This window comes from Grampus griseus, assembly GCF_964374135.1.
Source record: "Grampus griseus genome assembly, chromosome: 13".
NCBI lineage: Eukaryota > Metazoa > Chordata > Mammalia > Artiodactyla > Delphinidae > Grampus > Grampus griseus.
In genome coordinates, this window is record NC_139007.1 from 21,742,857 (window position 1) to 21,765,299 (window position 22,443).

The 22,443-nt window shown below is 38.4% G+C and overlaps 1 protein-coding gene across 1 annotated transcript in view; it reads right to left on the minus strand.

Moving 5' to 3' along the window:
- RNGTT (RNA guanylyltransferase and 5'-phosphatase) overlaps positions 1-22,443 on the minus strand; it is a 221,891-nt gene that overhangs the window by 158,347 nt on the left and 41,101 nt on the right. Inside the window, exon 9 of the mRNA XM_082669277.1 lies at positions 1,602-1,737. Within this exon, the coding sequence (XP_082525403.1) occupies positions 1,602-1,737 (136 nt within the window). The remainder of the gene's footprint in view (positions 1-1,601; positions 1,738-22,443) is intronic.

A 22,443-nucleotide genomic window follows, 5' to 3' on the forward strand; every position in this document is an offset into this window, starting at 1 on the left:
TCTAAGAATCTTAATTATAAAACTGCACAATTGGGCTTCACTGGTGGCGCAGTGGTTGGGAGTTGGCCTGCCGATGCAGGGGACACGGGTTCGTGCCCCGGTCCGGGAGGATCCCACATGCCGCAGAGCGGCTGCGCCCGTGGGCCATGGCCGCTTAGCCTGTGCGTCAGGAACCTGTTGCTCCGCAACGGGAGAGGCCACAGCAGTGAGAGGCCCGCATACCGCAAAAAAAAAAAAAAAAAAAAAAAAAAAACTGCACAACTGTGAAAGAAAAAGGTATAAGGATATGCATACAAGTATGTCTTATAATACAAAAAATCCAAATGTCCACCAAAAGAGGGCTGGCTAAATTAATTACAGAATTGTTTGTCAAACTTGCCTAATTAAAATCACTTGGGCACTTATTAAAAATAGAGATAACTTGACCCCTGGGAGAGTCTAATTCACTAGGTCTAGGATAGGCTACTGGGATAGGCCATATTTTTAACAAGCATCCCCTATAATTTTCATAAGCAAGATAGTCTGGAAACCCTAAATTACAGTGTTTACATATACAGTGGTCTATCATTCAGACTTTTATGTGAAAAAGGTCCAAAACACATTGCTAAGTGAAAACAACACAAATTACAAAACAGATGTAACATTTAAATCTTTTCATGCAAAATTATGTAACTATCCACGTGGGTACATATTTGACCAAAGTACTCATTTTCAGCCAGGGCAGAGGTACCTGTACTCAGAATCTTACTGGGACTGGAAGGGGTCCCAAGTCCCCAAAAGATTCTGATAGACATTCTGTTTAAGAATCTATGCTCTGAGTTAGTATTACTAATATGAATGTGAATCCTTCAGGAGCAGATGTAAGATTGAATGTTCTGGCACAGAGAAAAGTCTGGAATAATGTTCATCAAAATGATAACAGAAGTTACTCCAATGGTTAAGAGTTCAGGTGATTTTTACCAGCTTTTTTGTAATGTTCTGTATTATTTTAATTTTTATTTACAATGAACGAATACATTTAGAATTGGGGAGAAGAAAGCTGTCTGCACAAGAGAAAGTTAAAATATTTTTAATCAAGTAATTTTATGATTATTAAGTATAGATTTTCTGAATGGGAAAATTCTTATCAGCTTTCAAAATTCAAATGTAAAAGTACAAGTGGCTGCTTTCAAAGACACGATCCTCTTTCAACAAGAACTATTAGTTCATATAGCTAAAGAGCCAAGGAAAAATGTGATATGTCATATCACTCAATTAAAATTCAACTGACAAGTAAAACAATAAAATGAGTTTTTCAGTAAGAATTTTTTTCAATCACAAAGAACAAAAGATTAAGATTTAATTTTGTTCACTTATTCTGTATCTAAGACAATGATCAAGTGACAGTAAGTGCAGGTAAGAGATAAATGGAATTTAACATCTTAACAAAAACTAGATTCAATTTTTTAACTGTCAATTATACACCAATAAAAAAACTTTTAAAAAAAACTGGATCTGATTCTAAATTTCCTGTTTAGTTATTAAAAATACATATTTACTTGCACAAGAAAGAAAAACAGCAATGTTTGATATTTTTTAAAAAAAGATAAAATATGACTTACCCCATCTAGGAGAGTATTTGATAAATGCATGCGGAGATCTTTACGAAATGGAAATTCCAGATTTGAAACATGAAACACTGAATTATCTCTATCAATCATAAAAACTTCATTTGTGCCATCAATCAACATCATATACCTTAAATGAAACATTAAAAAGATAATATTAACAGTAAAATTCAAGAATAGAGTCGTAAGAAATATCAGTTGAATTGTTTTTCCTTAGACTTACAATAGCTGCCTGGAATAATGTTCACCAGAGTCCCCCCTCCACCATCATTCAAATTAAAGTACCACAAATAACAAAATCTTTTTTAAAGACGTTTTTGTTTCCTATAAAAAACATACGGTATAGAGAAATCAAAGCTTTTTACGGAAACAATGTGATGTTCAAGAGCAACCTTATAACCCATCTTAGGAGAGAACGGTTCTCTAATTTTTATTAGATCTTAAACACCAAAGTTTACGAAACACACAAACACACATATATGTAATTACGGAATTTTACTGGCTCAGCAACTATACAAATTAGGAATTACTCTCTCCACTTTGCAGTAAAAAAAGAAAGTGATTTGCAAATGGCAAGACGTCAAAGTATCCAATGCTCCTTCTGCCACACAACAGTGAGCAAAACAGCTAACCTCTCTCTTTGAATTAATGTGATGATACAACCAGATACCACCATTTCAGGTACAACTCTCATTCATTACTATAAAATTAAAATATTTTTTAACACAAGCTCATGAGAATTTTTATTAGCCAATCAATATATGAGGGAATTTATATACTTTAAAATGTGTCATCCTCCAAATGGCCGAGTTACTATCACTGATTCCCAGTTAGTTGATCATCAAGAACAGAGCTCTACTGCACACCATATATAAAAATAAAGTCCAGATGAATTCAGGTCAAGGAAATTACAGACCAACAGGCTATACTACCAAACAGATAACAGCAAGATTTGGGATGAAAATGGAGACCATACCCAGGTACCAAACTCTTCAAAGAATGAGAGAAATCTGACAGCAATAAGTTAGAAAGTTAAAAGTCATGAGCCTCAAAGGAACAGAAGAATCACTGTGTTGTCTTGTTTGTCGTTAAATGAAACACTGGAAGACTAATAGTCTGGATGTACCACTGAGAATAGAGGAGAATGCGGACCAACTGCCTCATTTCCTACCCATGAGGTAGGTCAGAAAAAAAAAAGCAGCAACTCAAAGACAGAGCTAAATCAACTTAAGGCTGAGGGACAGAAGAAACGTTCAACAAAGAGACGGAAGCAAATGTAGTACATGGTGGCTAATATAGAGGACAATTTGTTTCCCATAAACAACTGTTACAAAAAACAGAGAGACATGTTCAGGACAGACGAGGAGAAATGGGAGGGCTGATTAAGGTAACAGAAGTGTGTGACAACAGGCTGAAGAGCAGCAAGGCAGACCAAAGGGGCTGACATTTGGGGACTGGATTGGAAGCATGCTGTTACTAGTGTTTTCAAAATAATTAGTCGTAGCAGGCCCCCGGAGAGGAGGTGAAGGACTCGGGCCCTTGCTATGTATTGAAAGAGCTGTATCCTTAGGAGATGGGGATTGTGAAGACTCAGGTTGCGCTTGGAAAAAGAAAATCAGCCTCAGTCTGGACTGACTGTGCATCTGAGAAAGTCAGACCAACTGCCGGGCCAGCAGGTTGGCAGACAACAGGAATACTTAGTTCCCGAAGCTCCTGCACGTGCTTTCCAAAAGTGACAAATCCTAGTAGATAGGGAGAGTCTAGTCTTCTTGAAGAAGTCAACCTTGCCCTGCGTGGTATTTCAAAGAGAATTTAAATCAACATAAGAATAGGGCAAATAAGGACTTCCTTGGCGGTCCAGTGGTTGAGACTCTGCACTTCTACTGCAGGGGACATGGGTTTGATCCCTGGTTGGGGAACTAAGATCCCGCATGCCGTGCTGACTGGCCAAAAAAAAAAAAAAGAACAGGGCAAATAAAAAGCCTGTGATACCTTCTGCAAAAATGGTACTGAAGACACAATCCATCATGTTGTTTAAGGACCTAGGTCAGCATTTTGCAAAGCTTATTATTTACTTTTAGGATTTCATGGCAAAATAAATTAGGGAAACACTATATCTTTCTCTGGGAAAGTCAAGATACGTATCAGGAACATTTAAGGTTGTAAGAAAACATGGAAGGAGTAACTCAGTTTTCCTGGGTCTCTCCCATGTATATAGGAGATATACATGTTATTAAACTTTTTCTCCAGTTTAAAAACAAAGAAAACATACAATAGTCTGTTTATCTTATTTAGCCCATTATTTCCTAAACTTAATCCTGATATCTGTTAATATCCGACAGAATTAGTATTCTTTTCTTTTTTTTTTAATTTAATTTTATTCATTTTTTATTTTTGGCTGCATTGGGTCTTTGTTGCTGCGCGCGGGCTTTCTCTAGTTGCAGCGAGCGGGGGCTACTCTTCGTTGCAGTGCACGGGCTTCTCATCGCGGTGGCTTCTCTTGCTGCGGAGCACAGGCTCTAGGCACGTGGGCTGCCATATTTGTGGCACACAGGCTCAGTAGTCATGGCTCGCGGGCTCTGGAGTGCAGGCTCAGTAGTTGTGGCACACGGGCTTAGTTGCTCTGTGGCATGTGGGATCTTCCTAGACCAGGGCTCGAACCCATGTCCTCCACATTGGCAGGCGGATTCTTAACCACTGCACTACCAGGGAAGTCCAGAATTAGTATTCTATATTCACAGTGTGAGAAAAGCTGGCTTATGCTAACAAATTTCAGAATTCAGAAAAAAGAAACAGGACTTCCCTGGTGGCGCAGTGGTTAAGAATCCGCTTGCCAATGCAGGGGACACGGGTTCGATCCCTGGTCTGGGAAGATCCCATACGCCTCAGAGCAACTAAGCCTGTGCGCCACAACTACTGAGCCTGAGTTCTGGAGCCTGCGAGCCACAACTACTGAGCCTGCGCACCACAACTACTGAAGCCCACACACCTAGAGCCCATGCTCCACAACAAGAGAAGCCACCACAATGAGAAGCCCACGCACCACAATGAAGAGTAGCCCCCACTCACCACAACTAGAGAAAGCCCGCATGCAGCAATGAAGACCCAACACAGCCAAAAATAAAGAAACGGTTTCCCTCTTCTGATCATAAGATGACAACAGAAATTATATTTCCCTTTTCGCTGGCTGCCCAGAAGCTCCGAATTAAATATAATGTTCAAATAGAATAATTATTAAATCCCAGGGTGCTGGTACATTCTCCTTTTTCTGTCATAATTATTCTCTATTCATTTTTTAACACACTTATTTGAGAGCTATATATATATGAATGCATACATATCTATCAGATTTTACTTCAAGTGGAATATCAATTAAAAGAAAATACTATCTATGTATATTTATGCATAAACAGATTTAAAAGACCAAGGAAGGAAAGGCATTAGAAGATGGAATTCATTATAAAGGACTGCTCATGGGAAACTCAGCTTACATATGCAGAGATATCAGAGAAATTATTTAGCAGTTGGTATTCAGAGATTCTTCTGCACATATAAATTTTCAGGCTTTGGAACAGAAGTTTCTGGAATGTGATTTTTGGTTTGAACTCCAATCATTCCGAATCACATGTACTTTTGTTATGTGATACCCATGAAAAATAAGAAGCTATTTCTTGTTAGGGAAGAAAGGTAAGGAATGTGGAAATAACCTCAACTGCAAATTTAATATACAGAATTACCAAATTATTTGTATTATATACATTCTCATTAAAAGACAAAAATACAGGGCTTCCCTGGTGGCGCAGTGGTTGAGAGTCCACCACCGATGCAGGGGACATGGGTTCGTGCCCCGGTCCGGGAAGATCCCACATGCCGCAGAGCGGTTGGGCCCGTGAGCCATGGCCGCTGAGCCTGTGCGTCCGGAGCCTGTGCTCCACAACGGGAGAGGCCACAACAGTGAGAGGCCCGCGTACCACAAAAAAAAAAAAAAAGACAAAAGTACAGAAGTTTCACTGAATTAAAGCATTGATTCACTTTTTATATTGAAGTATATATACCAAACCATATAAATAACAGAAAAGCCAAATTTATAAACTGCTTTTATTTATTTATCACTGCTCTGCGCTGTGCAGCTTGCAGGATCTCAGGTCCACGACCAGGAATCAAACCCTGGGCCTTCGGCAGTGAAAGCACAGAGTCCTAACCACTGGACCACTAGGGAATTCCCGCGTAAACTGCTTTACTTTAAATACTGGTTTTCCAGCTTGACTAGAAAAGCTGCAGTCACTGAGATGTGAGATAGCTAATCAAGTAAAACCACCAATTATACATTAATACAATTCAGGAAGCACATAATTAAAGAGGAAAACTGATTAAAAACAAAATATTGGTAACTAATACCACCTTAGAGTTTTAACTCACATTCCTAATAGTAGTCTGAGGGTAAAATAATCTTTAAACATCTTATAATTTAAATTTATCACCAATATTCATTAATATGGAAAGAGATCCACAATATATTAAATGAAGAAAAAGCAAGTTAAAAATCAGAATGTATGACTATGAGGGGTAGGGAGATAAAACTCTGTATGAATAGTAAAATAGACAGGAAAGCCTACACCAGAGAATTGTCATCTCTATGCAGAATTATCAATAATATTTGCTTTTCTTATTATACTTTTTTGTACTTTTAAGAAATTTTAGAAATAAGCTCAAATTGCTTTTACAAGCCAGGGGGAAAAATATTAAACTACAGAAAAAAGAAAAAATAGAAATATAGTCTAATCAGAGTCTGAGAAATGTTTTTTCCTTTGGCAATAAAATAAGATGCGATGTTAAACCTCGATGGTCATATACCACAGCAGCTTCAAAATTAGCAGGTATTTCTCCTCTCCTATTATAAAGCATTCATAGTGGGTAATAAAAACAGAATAGTTGATCATTTAAACTGATTCATTTCACCACCATCTCTTGTACCAATTCCTATCAAACTCACTATGGTTTTTTGTTTTAAATAATTAACCAGTTAATTTTTTTAAATATTTACTAAAGGGCCAACGAGTTATCAGGCACAGATGCTAGAAATATAACAATGAAGAGCACAGGTTCTTCATCTAACTTCATATAATTTGTACCCTTAACAAGAAAACAAGACATTAAACAAATAATCCCAAACATAATAAGTATTGACAAGGTGAAGTACTAGGCACTACAGGAGCATACAAAAGGCAGAATCTGTCAGAGTTCAGATATCAGGAAAGGCATCCCAGAGGGATTCTCACGTAGCTGATAATAACATCAGGTTATGATCACTTAGTGAGCAATGGCTATGCACGGAGCAGTGTTCAAAGCCCTTTATATTAACTCAATTAAGCCTTACAACAATCTTACCATGTAGGGAAAATTATTGTTCCCATATTCCAGATGAGGAAACTGAAACCACAGTAAGTAACCTGCCCAAGGCCATAAAGCTGGCAAAATAGCAAAGGTGTTATTAAAACCTAGACAATAATCTATCTCGACAACCTCTACAGTATCCTGCCTCCACCTGCATTGTGCAGAAGTTAACCCAGCAACTTCTGTTGGGGGTGGAGGGAAAAGGGAAGGAGAGATGGGGTGTGTGGTGAGAACCAGTGCTTGGTACAGTCTACCAGTTGCAATATCCTTGAGACAAAAACAGAAGGTGCGTGTTTTGGCAACAAAAAATTCAGAATACAGAAGCATAGAGAGAAAGAGGGAAATGGCATGGCTTAAGTCTAGAGAAGTAGTCAAGGACTTAGTGATTCATGAAAACTCTTTTTCTCTTTATTCTAGAAAGTGGAAAACCCCTTGCATGAGACAAACAGAAACCATAATGGGTAATTCAAACCCAAGATAGGTAATACAGGAAACTGGTTACAAAGATATTGGAAAGCTGAAAAGGTTAACAAGGGAAGATGAAGATAACAAGAGATGAGTAACTGCAGGAAGCACTACCACCTAAAGGGCTGTGGGAACAAAACGGAAGAGGCGTGTTATCAGAGGCCAGGAGCTTGGAGGATGGGCATTTCGGGGCCTGGAAGGTGGGGGCGGGGGTCCATGGAGCTCAGGGCTCAAACCTCTAAGGAGGTGGCACTAAATGGTTAAGACCTGGACCTCTAAGGAGAGGAGCACAGCACCTCAAGTTTCAATCTCTACAGAGGAAGCACAGAAGGGAGGATGCTCAAACAGCCTAGTGGGTGAGAAAATGCAAGCGGCACTCATTTGCCTAGGATGCACCCTCCAGAAGCTGGCATCTCTGAGAGGGAGCAGTGCGGTTGGTGCTGGGAGTGCCAAAAGAAGCTGGGAACGGAGTAAGAGTTGTCGCTGGCGGCTGGAGGGGTAAAGAAAGTAGAAACAAGAGAAGTCACTTCTCTCACATTCCAAATTCCTACGTGCTCCCCATGGTAAAACCCAACAAGAGGCAAGCTGGCAAGGGAGTCGGAGAAATGCAGTTTGCGGAGTCCCTCATCACAGTTTAAAAGGGTGGAACGGGAGCTGAGGAAGAGCAGGTAGAGAAACAGCAGCCCACTGAAAGGCTTTTAGCAAACTAACAGCACAATCTGATCTGTACTTTTCAAAGTTCACCTCCACATAATGTATACTCCTATAGGATAGGAACCGATCTGTAGACCAGAGAAATTATGAGGCTTTTATGGTACTCCAAGTGGGACTACAGTGGCAATAATAACTTAGAGGTAAGCGGATAAATTCAAAACGTGTAAGAGGCACACTGACAGGATAGTGTGCTCTTGACTGGCTACGGGGCTGAGGGGCAGAAGTCGAGGAGGACTCCCAAGCTTCTGGCAGGAGGAATGAGTGCACTTTATTTGCTGAGCCGTGGAGCACAGGAGGAGGAAGCAGTCACTGTTCAGTTTCGTTGGGGAGAAGTGACAGACAGGATACGGACATGGATCTTTTCATTTTTACATTGGAAACCAAAAGGCCCAGATTTTCTCTATCCCTGTCTCTAGCAGGCTGGAAGTAGGGTCTAAGTCAGACAACCAAATGCTCCCTTCCCAGAACTTTTAACTTGAGAGACAGTGAGGCACAGGAATAGATTAAAAATGATTCGGAGAGACAGCAGAGGCACCGTCACCAAGTGCCAGTGGTGGCTTCCTATTCCAAGTGTTCCTGTGCCTGACCTTGGCTCTGGTCCTTGCTGCCTGGCTTCCCTTGATTCCTATCCATTTTCTGAGACTGGTTCTCCTGAGAGCCAGCCTTCCAATATACTCCTTTGTTTACATTAGCAAAAGTTGATTTCTACTGCTTACAGTCGATGCAATGCTAATGGATATGCTGTTTGGTTGTTGCTTTTTTTTCCCATTTTGCCCACTATATACTGCTGAATTCAAGTAAGTTATATGTGCCCATGACAGAACCACACTGTAATGTCCCCCAAACTATCCTCAACACCAATGGTTATGTGATACCAGCTCTTTACACAATAACTTCATGCCAAGAGATATGCCATCTATTTCCTGTCCTTCAACAGAGATAAGTGTACAATGTTAAGCCCAGAGTCCACCTTCCCTTTGTATCTTTTGTCTCATAAGAATTCACTGCCAAACCTCTACTGTTTCTATACCAGCTACATTTCCTCTCATTTCTATTCCCAGTAGAACTGGTATACAGCCTCTGAAACCTAATTCTCAAGACTGTAGAGAAATACAGTTATATTAAAATCTCTTGCAAAGAAATTCACAATTTAAAGCCACTTCCCCAGATACAATCATAAACCTTTCTGACATAAGAGCAGTTGGTCAGACTCTGGCCCCGACCCACCAACGCCTGTCAGACCTTATTCCAGAAACGATGCAAGAACTGCTGACTTGCTGAACCCCAGCTTTCTTCCTTCCCCATGGGGCGTTAGGCACACTTTGCCTTTTTCTCTCACTAGCTCACTGCTCAGTAAACTTGATCTCTGGTAATCTCTTTTGCAAAGTATATCCACATCCTCTTTAACCCATTTTTCCCCCATTTCTTTCAACTGTTAAACAAAAGAGAAATTTATGTTATGTATATTTTACCACAATTTTTAAAAATGAAAAACCATTTTCCTCCTTCTCACCTTGTTCACTTAGTTCCATTAATGAGCTTAAGAGAGCTCTACCAGAGGCTAGTGACACACCTGTATCAAGCAAAATTAAAAGTCATGAGTTTCTGATCCACCTAGACAAAATAATCAGTGTCACAAAGTCCCCCCCAGTCTCCATCATGCTCTCAATCTAGCTCCTCCCCATCTTATAAAAATCAAATTCGTTTCCCCAACAGAGTTTTTATAAACTTCTTTATTTGTTGCAATATAGTTTGTTTGGTTACCTGTGTTGAAACAGTACATATTGTCGCTTTTCACAGCAGACAAACACAGTAAATGATTTAGCTACCTTAGGAATTAAGCAAGCTTTATAGGCTAGGTTGGGAACCAAACCACCATTTAGACTACAATTCTATGGAAACACAACCTAAAGTCTACCAACATAAATTAAGGAATCTCAGAAAAAGACTTCAGATAACTTGAAACATCACTGCTTACACTGCTTCCACAAAAAGACCAATATTTGATGATAAAACAATGTAATCCCTACACACAGCTTTACTTTCAAACATAATGCTATAATCTGTTTAGTTGACACAAATAACATTTCAACCTTTGAAAACAAAAACTATTTGAAGTACAGCTTTACCTTATTTTATCTTCCCAGAAACTCAAAGAACTCATATTAAGGTCATTCTTATTTTCACATTAACAAATTAAAGAGACCATACACACAAACAGTAACACTACCGCCACCTAACCTTTTTAAAATTTATTTCTGCTATTAACAATCACTGAAATGAAGACACAGTCCTAAGATATTCTTCACATAACTGTGAAGACACAGTTCTCTTCATCAAAAACTATCAAAATTTTCATTCAACATTATAAAAGATTCCAACCTAACAGGTATTATCATCTTGATTTACTGATTCTATACACAGAGCAGACTTCTTCAAAACGATTAGCTCCTTTTTAATCTTCATATCACAGCAATTTAAAGTTATAAAACAGATGTGATTAAAGTTTTATAGTCTTAAATTCACTTTAAGCCCACAGCTTCATTCTATTATGTGATCACTTATATACATACAACAGTAATTAAACAGACAACGTGTATTATTTAATTTTAAACTGCAAAGCCCATTCACTTCCACACAAATTTAATTGTCAAACTTGTCTAATCAGCCTCTGATCTTAGAATGTTAATTGTATGTTAAATGCAGGTCAAAAGCATGCCACTGAACATTTGAACAGTTTGCTAACACTTAACTGTCTCCTACTTAAGCATAGTCATCTTTATTTTATATGTTGTTTATACAGCAAATTTTCCACTATGTTATGTTCATCTGAGTTTTGTTTAAGCTTGGTACTTGGTAAACTTTGTCTATGGAAAAATCATCAGTCAAAAGACTTTTATTTCAACTTGGGTAATTCATCGCAAATAAATCTTGAAGACCCAGGGGTATCTACCATTTAAAAAAAAAAAAAATCCCAAATCCTCCAAGCCTTCTCATTAAAATATCATGTATGCCTACTTCTATTAATAGTAAAAAATTTTAAAGCATAGATGTTTCTGTTTCAAGAAACCCCTTCAACCAGCAAGATTTAGTCTGTGCAAGCTTAAAAATCAACTCTAAAAGAATCTGGCAGGTGTAGGGCCCACTATCAGCTTCTAGAGTCCTCCCTCCCATTCCACAGAATTAATGATACGTAATACAAATAATCAAGTATATAATAAGATTTAGAGTAAAAGTCTTCCAAACCACTCAACAATTTAAAAATTTAATTTTCTTACTTTGTTTTCATGGAGTATGAATGGTACCAGTGCTATCATTATGGGCTTTGGGGAAAAAATTCCAGTTCCAGAGCCTGTAACATCAGATTCAATCAGTGCTTGCCATCTAGACCACTAAAAAATAGGCAGGCATCTGTAACCAAAAATCTCATCAAATATTATAACATGATTCTAACTGTCCAACTCCTAAGTATATGCTTTATTTTTTTAAATAAATTTATTTATTTATTTTTTGGCTGGGTTGGGTCTTCTTTGCTGCATGCAGGCTTTCTCTAGTTGCGTTGAGCAGGGACTACTCTTCATCACAGTGCATGGGCTGCTCATTGAGGTGACTTCTCTTTGTTGCAGAGCATGGGCTCTAGGCGCAAGGGCTTCAGTAGTTGTGGCACGCAGGGTTAGTTGCTCCGTGGCATGTGGGCTTTTCCCAGACCAGGGCTCGAACCCATGTCCCCAGCATTGGCAGTCGGATTCTTAACCACTGCACCACCAGGGAAGTCCCTAGGTATATGCTTTAACTTCAGAAGTGCAACTGTCTTATCCCTTTCTCATTTTGCCATCTTCCACTGCTCAGAAATGTGTACATGCCTACTGCTAAGCCTATGGATGTGTAAAACTATACCTTGTCCTAAAATACATTATCTTCAAACTCTTACTCAAAACTCCCTTTCATGAAATCTCTTATACTCTAAATAACAGGTCCTATTCAAATCACTCTATCACTCCAAGTTTTCTAAAAATTATAAATCTAATATGTACAAAAAAGAATTGCCTCTGGTAGAAGAGAAGCATACGGGGAGCAAGCGGGAGCCTTAAAGTTCACTTCAAGGAATTTCAACTTTACTTTTAATTGAGCTGAATTACAGCTAAAATGCAACACATGTTAAAAGATAAAGTAATATACTATATGTTGTTCATTAGTGAACATTAGTTATAGAGGTATTTTATTACATACCATTAATTATATATTAATATATAGTAAATAGGGGGGAAGATATCTATAGGCAAAACAGAAGGCACCAACATAGAAAGATATGTGGGAGTCCACTATGGAGGTTAAAACATTCATCCCAGACAGGCTCTTCCTAGCTGTGTGATTTTGCACAAATCGCTTGACTACTCTAAGATGCAGTTTCCTCATCCAAAGTCTCCACCTCCTAAGCTGGTTGCAAGAATTAAACGAGTTAGTACCCCCAGGTTCTAAGCAGCATTATCCACAACAGCAACAGTGTAGAAGCAACCCAAGTGCCCATTGACAGACAAATGTATAAGTAAAATGTGGTATATATATTAAATGGAATATTATTCAGCCCTAAAAAATGAGGGAAATTCTTAAGTATGCTACAATACAAATGAACCTTGAGGACATTATGCTAAGTGAACTAAGCCAGTTACAAAAAGATAACTACTGTATGATTCTACCTATACGAGGTACCTAGAGTAGTGAGAAATCAGAGAGACCAAAAGTAGAACGGATGGTTACCAGGGGCTGGGAGAACTGGGGAATTATCATTTAAAGGGTATAGAGTTTTAGTTTTGCAAGATGAAAAGAGTTCTGGACATGAATGGCAGTGATGTTTGCACACATTATGAATGTATTTAATACCACTGAACTATATACTTAAAAATAGTTAAGATGGTAAATTTTATCTTATGGGTATTTTACCACCATAAAAAAAATGAAAAAGAAAAAGAATTAAGTGAATTAATATATGAAGAATACAGAACAGTACCTGGCACATGGTAATAAAATGTAAGCTATTGTTATACTATGTCCAGGGCACATAGTAAGTACTTAATTAAGACTGGATATCATTGTTATTAATACTATGACTACTACTTTACACAATCCAAAAAAGAGTCAAGGTCATTAATAAACAAAGTCTGGATAAGACAGAAAGGATTCATTTCCTGTAGGCAGGGAAGAAGAGGACATCTCTTCTGAACAGAGAGGAAAAAGAGATGAGTGAACCAAAAATTTTGAAGTGCAGAAAAGTAAACCATAGGTAATTCCCTGTGAAGGTTACCCACAGCCCACAAACTCAAGCTTATATGCATCTTTACACAAAAGCAGGCAAGAACTACACTAAGTAGTTCCTTATTTCTTTTTTCTATGAAGAGCTGTAACCCAAGACAATTTTGTAAAATCAGAAGCTGCACTACCTGAGTGAGCAATAACTCAAAGAGCTCAAATCAAAGAACCTGAATCAGGTGGATCTCTCAATCTGTCTAGAAAACTGTTTCCTAAACACTAAAATGATAAAAACAAACCTGAGCCTAAAATATTCCAATGTACTGAAACAGCTTCTTAAAATTTACTAACAATAATAGTATATATAAATACACAATTACTCCAAAAGGTATTGTACATAATGGAAAATTACCATGTTTTTGTCCCACAATCTAGCTCATTATATAAAAATTAGTAAAAGGATAATTTAAATAAAATTATAATTAAGGGAATTCCCTGGCGGTTCAGTGGTTAGGACTCCTCACTTTCACTGCTGAGGGCGTGGGTTCATTCCCTGGCGGGGAACTAAGATTCCACAAGCCGCACAGTACGGCCAAATTTAAAGTGTGTGTATGTGTGTGTGTGTATCTATAATACATTAAATCTACATGGGTTCATATTTCCCTTAGCAGCTTAAAAGAAACATAAGAATTATCATAACAGTAAGAGTAGCTGATCAAGTCCCTTTCTATGTACAAGTTTATAAGATCAACTAATCAACAGAGTTTACGGAAATGCAAGAAGTAGAATATAAAAGCATACCTTTCAACTAGTGAAAAGAACTGTCAAATCAGGACTGAATTATTTGCTACCAGCAATATGCATCTTGCTAAGTGCCACTTCTGTGGGCTAGAGTATGTTCCCTCCTCCTTTCCACCAATCTACAAAGAATTAGAGAATTATGGACTCTTAAAGGGCTGGAAGGGTTCTTACAATGTAGTACCACTTCACCCAAGTAGTGTGTACACACACAGGTGCACACACACACATATATCCCACCTCCAGCCCTGCGACAAACCCAAACAGCACTTAAGGCACAAGAAAAAACAGGCTAGATTCAAATGCAAGTGAGAACAAAAAGTATTCATACAGGCACTACCAAAGACACAAAACTATCTGGTTATATTACCTTCACCAGTTCGTAACTGTCTGAAAATAAAGTATAGGTTAATAGTCAACTTACATAAATAAAAACATAACGATTTACCCTTCTACAGCAAGATACTTCTACCTCAAAGACTCGGTTTGAATACAATATAGATATTTTTTAATATCTTCTAAGTTCATTTAAATGTTTTTCTTAATGGTCACCTAAAGTCCAAAATCCAAGAACTCTAAAACCATAACTGAATACAGACACAGTTGGATAAATCAATCTCTTCAAATCCTCAAAAGTGATAAGGTTAGCAAGAGAAAAATCTTAAGATACATCTTAAAGATTCAAACTGAATAACCCTGGCTAAATGAGTTCCATCTAATTAGGGGGACAGGAGGATTTCTCTTGGTTTGTAACTATTTCCTTATGCTCAGAAATATGGCTTTTCGTCACATTAAAAAATACAAGGGACTACCCTGGTGGTCCAGTGGTTAACACTCCGCGCCTCCACTGCAGGGGGTGAGGACTAGATCCCTGGTCGGGAACTAAGATCCCACATGCCAAGTGCCGTGGCCAAAAAAAAAAAAAAAAAAAAAAATTCAAGCCTACAACTGCTAATTAGGTATAGGCCATTGAACAAACATGGTCTCTCTGGTATCCTCATCCTGAGAAACTGGAATAGTTTCTTGCTACTTAAAGTGTGGTCCTTGGACCAGTAGCACTGGCATCACCTGGGAACTTGTTAAAAATGCAGAATCTTGGGCCCCATCCCAGACTCACTGAATCAGACTTACATTTTAACAAGATCCCCAGGCGATTCATATGCACATTAAATTGAAAAGCACTGGATTAAATAACCTCTAACCATCCTTAATACTCAAATTGCAAAGGAAAAGAGAAAAGCCAAACAACAGAAGCCAAAATAAGCAAAAATAAATTAAAATTTTTAGAAACATGAAAAAAAAGAGCTTCCACTAAAATGCCTGTTCAAAAGTTATAGTCAGTAGATTTTCCCTCTCTTCTTAGTTACAGAAATATTGTTTTGATACTGACTAGGGTAAAAGGAGCAGAGGATTAAAAAGAGAAGAGAAAGAAGACTAAGCAAGATACAAGTTAGTTCCAATCCCAGTCTTCTATTTTTCACATTTTACATTTTGCAACTTTTGAAACTCACTGTTGCCTACACTAGCTGAATGAATGCCAATATAACCTACTTTCAATAAAAGCTTTCACAAAGGTCCCCAAAAAGGTTCACTTAATCGTCCTTGAGCATAACTGAAAATGAGAAAAAAAGTGTTGCTATAGGGGCTTCCCTGGTGGTGCAGTGGTTAAGAATCTGCCTGCCAATGTAGGGAACACGGGTTCGAGCCCTGGTCCGGGAAGATCCCACATGCCACGGAGCAATTAAGCCCGTGCGCCACAACTACTGAGCCTGCGCTCTAGAGCCTGTGTGTCACAACTACTGAGCCCATGTGCCACAACTACTGAAGCCCTTGCGCCTAAAGCCCACGCTCAGCAACAAGAGAAGCCACCGCAATGAGAAGCCCGCACACTGCAACGAAGAGTAGCCCCCGCTCGTCACCAACTAAAAAGAAAGCCCGCGCTCAGCAACAAAGACCCAACGCAGCCAAAAATAAATACATTAATTAATTAATTTTTTTTTTTTAAAAAAAAACCATTCCTTTAAAAAAAAACAAGTGTTGCTATAGGGGCTTCCTGTGCCTCCTGTCAGGAAACCCCCTTGAGGAGTCTCGGTTGGCTGGCTCTCTGTGACATTACCTCTTTCTTCCTCCAGTCACAGAAGTAGGTTGGCTGCTTCCCCTTCCACAGCAACTATTCCTCAAGTGTTCACTTCCCTGCCTTCTGTATCGCTATGAAAAACACTCTCTTGCCATACTCTGTATTCCAAAAAAACAGCTCTTCTAAGTACCTCAAAGGCCACTGGGCTAACCTACTGATGCAGCAGTCCCAAGCGGCCTTCAACTTCAAGATGATTGAGGTAAAGGATCTCCCACCTTACAACTTCCTAACAACAACTCAAGAAGAAGTAGGAGTTGGTGTAACAGTCAAAATTTAAATCAAAAACTCATGGCTCAGAAATCCTTAAAACTCTTGACATGTTTAATAACAGTTTCACCAGCCACCAGTACAATAATTGTCTTCCTTAGTCCAAGCACCGTACTGCCCAGTGGCTAGAACTTAACAAAGACTCTGGATTGACAGCAACTATTAGGTCAGTCTAGCTCAGACAGGCTGTTTCCGCTTCATGACTTTGTGCTACTCCTCTTGCCCATGTTACTCACTCTCCACTAGTCATCTTCCTCCTAAGAATGCCTACGTTCCAGAGTCTATGTCACATCATTTATAGGAAATTATATTTCACATTGTTCTCTCATGTGTTCCCATTTTAATATCACAATTAGATTTTCACCCATTTAAGGGCATGAAACATGTCTTAAATTTTCTTTTTATAAATAGGTTCAAATTTTAAAAATAGGACTTTACCATGACTATGGAATTTCTCTTTAGAAAGTTAGAGTTCGGTTTATTTTATTTTAAGGAATCTATTAATTTGGTAGAAGGTGTAACTATCAACAACACTTACCAAGCACTTCCTACATGTTAAGCATTATTCTAAATGCTTTAGATGAAATCACTTAATCCTGTAACATCTAGGAGGTAGTTATTATTGTTATCCCTATTTTTCAGATGGGCAGGTTGGGAGTTACAGGGGTTGTATAACTTTCCTAAGGTCACATGACTAGTAAGTATGGGTACTTCAGGATTTGAACCCAGGTAGTCTAGTTTCAATACCCAAGCTCTTAACCACTATACTATACTGCTTCTCAAAAACAGACCTGTTTTATAAGCTAACATACTTAAGTATCTTTGTTTTTTAGAATTTTATTACATTATTACCTTTATATGTCCATGATTCTACTGACTATGCAGAATACCTAACATAGGCTCACAATCCCTCTTACCTGAAAACTTTGGAGTTAGATATACTCCCAAATTAAAATAAAAAAAAAAATTAGACAATCTTAAAATATACTAAAAATAAAATAAAATAGGTACAAACCAATTTTCCTCTCAAAACTTTATTGCTATTGAAATTGACCACAAAAAAAAAAGAAAAAAAGAAATTGACCATACACTAAGATACTTAATTTGGTGGCTCCAAGTACATCATCAGAACAGCTACCATTTAAAACTTGTCAAAAATTAGAAATTTTATAAAACAAGCAACATCTTTTGTGTGTATCTTAATTCTTCTATATAACAATGAATCTTTTTCTTAATTATTTTACTGAAAGGGAAAGACCTAATCTACAAGAAACTTGAAATAATTTTATGTTTAACACAGATATTATACTTTACCATACATATTTTACTATAAAAACCCCATTATTTATTTTAAATGTATAAATAGACTAATAGCACCACTAGGTTACTTTTAAGAAAGATAATTAAAAACACATGTAGAAGATGCATAACACAAAGATGCCTGATTTTATTTAATATTGCTTTATGCACATAGGGAAATATAAGTACATAAAATTATATCTATATGCACCAAATGTTTTAAATGACTTAATTTCCCAATTTATTAGTACAAAATGTTTAATAAACCACACTATTAGAAATTAACTGGTTTCCACTGGTCTTTGTTCATGTTCACATAAAATTACTGGGAAAAAGTCTAGATGCAACAATGTCAACAGCTAAATACTAAATACAGTACCTAACCACTGAGATTACAAAATTAAATATAATATGGACTCGTCATATTAAGGCAACTACCAAGGCCAGATCACAGAGTCGATTCAATGTGCAGTTGCTTAAAGTTTACAATTTAAGGAGCAATTTTATTTGTTCTCATTATATATACTGTATTCTGTGCCTCTAGCTACATTTACATTTTATCAGGCTAATATAACACTTAAAAGTCTTAAAAGCCATTTTTAAATAATTCATGGGGAGACAATTTAATTCTCTGCCCAGGCAAAAATATTTTAAAAATTAAATTTTCTAGTCTAAGATGTTATGAAAGAAAAATTTGTCCAGAAAGGCTCACCTGCCCACAAAAACAGCAGCAACAGCAGAGCTGGGCTGAAAGCCAGGAACATACTGTTCTAAGATGGGCTGCATATAAAATCTTCAAACCAGGGCTTCCCTGGTGGCGCAGTGGTTGAGAGTCCGCCTGCCAATGCAGGGGACACGGGCTCATGCCCCGGTCCGGGAAGATCCCACATGCCGCAGAGCGGCTGGGCCCGTGAGCCATGGCCGCTGAGCCTGCGCGTCCGGAGCCTGTACTCCGCAACGGGAGAGGCCCCAACAGTGAGAGGCCCGCGTACCGCAAAAAAATAAATAAATAATAGAAAAATCTTCAAACCAGATCTCACAATTTAAAAAAGAGCTGTCAGAATTACTCATTTTCAATTTCTTTACCTAAGTTCACAGATACTAATGCCTTTTGGGAATCAGATTACATGCAAACACTGAATATAGTTCCTAAAGAAAGTAAAGATACTATATGATGTATAATTTAAAAAAACAAAAGCATGTAGTTATAGAAATTTCTTTCCCAAAATATAATTGGAGCATATATATCAAAATTGCTATTCTTCATATACCGTGTACAAGTCCAATGACTGTTCTACCCTTATGAACAAAATTTCACTATCTAAAACAGAAGAGTTACATTCCCACACAAAGTTTTTCTATAGACTCCTTTGCTCCCAACATGAACAACTGAGAGCAAAACCCATATGAGATAAGAGAGAATCTTCAAATCATTCTTTCATTTTCTGAGATTCCAACATAAGAACATCAGTTTCCTGAAGCAAACAAAACACTTTCGGAGACTTTAATGTGGCAAAATCGTTTTTACAAAAATAGGTCCAAAATGACATAGTCATATAATTCATATGCAATGCACAAAAGAACATGGCAACATCATCAAAACTGCTATGCTTTCAGTAGTGTTGTATACATGATCCCACTAATCCTCACTAAATTCTTAATAATCCCAAACTAGTATTTTGGGATGTATTAGATGTACAATGCATTGGGTAACAGAATTCTACTGCCTCACAAAAGCAGCCTGAATTAAAGCTGGTCCTCTGCTGCCATCTAGTGCAGTCATAAAATGCCAAAACTAAACCAAAAGTGACTGGAAAAAAACTTTTTGGTGATGAATCTATTTAATAAATCATTAAAAATACTAGTTCAAGGGCTTCCCTGGTGGTGCAGTGGTTGAGAGTCCGCCTGCCGATGCAGGGGACACGGGTTCGTGCCCCGGTCCGGGAAGATCCCACATGCCGCGGAGCGGCTGGGCCCGTGAGCCGTGGCCACTGGGCCTGCGCATCCGGAGCCTGTGCTCCACAACGGGAGAGGCCACAACAGTGAGAGGCCCGCGTACCACACACACAAAAAAATACTAGTTCAAAACATGGGCCTTAAATATCACTGCAGAAAACGCTACAAAAATATTTAATAATTTACTTTAAAATATGTGAGTGTAGGGATTTCCCTGGCAGTCCAGTGTTTAAAACTTTGCCTTCCAATGGGGGGGTGTGGGTTCGATCCCTAGTTGGGGAACTAAAATCCCACATGCCTTGTGGCCAAAAGAACAAAACATAAAAACAGAATCAATATTATAACAAATTTAATAAAGACTTAAAAAAAATGGTCCACATTAAAAAAGAAATATGTGAGTGTATTCCCACAAATGCATTCTAGAGCATACAGAATAGAGCAATAAGTGGTTATAATGAACTATCAGGTAATAATTACTCATATGAAAAAAGTTACCTAGAATAATATTATCACAGTACTGTTTGTTATAAAAGCAAAAATTTCAAAACAATTTAAATTTTCAACCACACAGGATTTCTCAAATTATGATTCCCTGGTGGCGCAGTGGTTGAGAGTCCGCCTGCCAATGCAGGGGACACGGGTTCGTGCCCCGGTCCGGGAAGATCCCACATGCCGCGGAGCGGCTGGGCCCATGAGCCATGGCCGCTGGGCCTGCACGTCCGGAGCCTGTGCTCTGCAACGGGAGAGGCCACAGCAGTGAGAGGTCCGTGTACCACAAAAAAATATATATATATGGTGCATTCATACAATGGAATACAATGATCCAGTATGGCTCCTTTTCCTCCTAAGACACTATCAAAATAACAAAGTTAGATTTTTTTTTTTTTAAGTATAAAGCCATCTGGTGGTTTTCAAAGTATGTCCACAAGTCCCCAAACTCTTTGATACACTTCCTTTTAAGAGGTGGAGCTAAATTTCCCTCCCCTTGAGTGTGGGCTGGATTTGTATCTCACTCCCAACAAATAGAATATGGCAGAAATGACTGTAAATAACTTTTGAGATTAGCTTAGATTATAAAAAGACTACTACTTCCATCCTGGATATCTTGAAATATCTTGGATCACTTGCTCTGGGGGAAGCTGGCTGCCATGTAGTAAGGACATTCAGGCAGCTGTGGAGAACCACATGGAACCCCAGAGTTAGTATGAAGACTGCTTTAAACTGAAGATGTTTGAGATTCAAGAGATGCAGAAAGAAGCGTTCCCAGAGCTTCCCTTATTTGACTAAAAGCAGAAACTTCTGGGAATGAGGCCACCATAAATCACCTCTCTGGAGCAGCTTCACTCCCAGGAAGGAGACTGAGAGTGAAACTATCTTAAAACCCCTCTCTGGGGGAATTTTACAGCCAGGAAGAAGATGGAAAAGATCAATCACACCAGCATAACAAAGATTATCAGATTATCATAAACTTTCTTCTCTCCTGTTGTTATCCTAAACATAGGTTCTCCTAAAGTAACCCATTTGTTCTTCCCACAGAAGCCTTCTGTCTCCATTCCCTTTCCCCTATTAAGTTAGGTGTGTGTGTGTGTGTATGTGTATGTATATATATATATGCCCCTAACTTTAGTCATTTAGCACATCACTTCTTTTGTGCACTCCCACAGGCATATGAATAAACTTTTTTCCTCTTCTTTCCTCAGTTTAATCTGCAAACTCCCAAACACTAAACACAGTGGGTACAAGTTTTTCCTCCCCACCCAGGCCTGCAAGGCAAGGAATGGAGGCCTCAGGCCAACAATCAGCAAAGAACTGAGGCCTGCCATCAACCACAAGAGTAAGCCTGGAAGTGGAGCCTCGAGGTGACGGCAGCCCTGGCCCACAGCGTGACAGCAACCTCCTGAGAGACACTGAGCCAGAACGACCCAACTAAACTGTTCCCCAGAACCATGAGATCATAAATGTTTGTTGTTTTATGCTGCTAAATTTGAGGGGGTAATCTTGAGGTAATGTGTTGGGTAGGAATAGATAACTAATATAACACACAACAATGAAGATAATGAAGGAAAGGAGGGAAGACCATCACTGGATGAACTATGGCAATAAATTTCTGCTGGACAAGAAATCGATGGAGAAGTGCTGAGAAGCATTGCACAAAAGTAGCAACATCTACAAGTGGAGCAGCCTATTTTGCAAAATCCCAAAGAAAATCCAGACCCAGAAACATCAACTAACGAGAGTGACAACAGGGACTGAAAAAGAGAAATTGGTTATTTTTAACTAATGTAAAACAATTAAATCACCACAACTCACAGACAAGACATACAGGTTAACCAACTCCTAAGCAATCAATCAATAAAATTGGAGGGCCCTTCTCTAAAGAAACTGAACCAAACCCTGAGGTAAAGTAACTACGTGGGTAATGGTGCCCGGAAGTAAAAGACCTCTCCAGGCAGTAGGACTGAAGATCCTCCAGCACAACCGCTTATCATAAAGCAAAGGTCTCAAGCTGACAAAGCCGGCCCACATTCACAGAATTTCTTCCAAGCAGTTTTTCTGCCT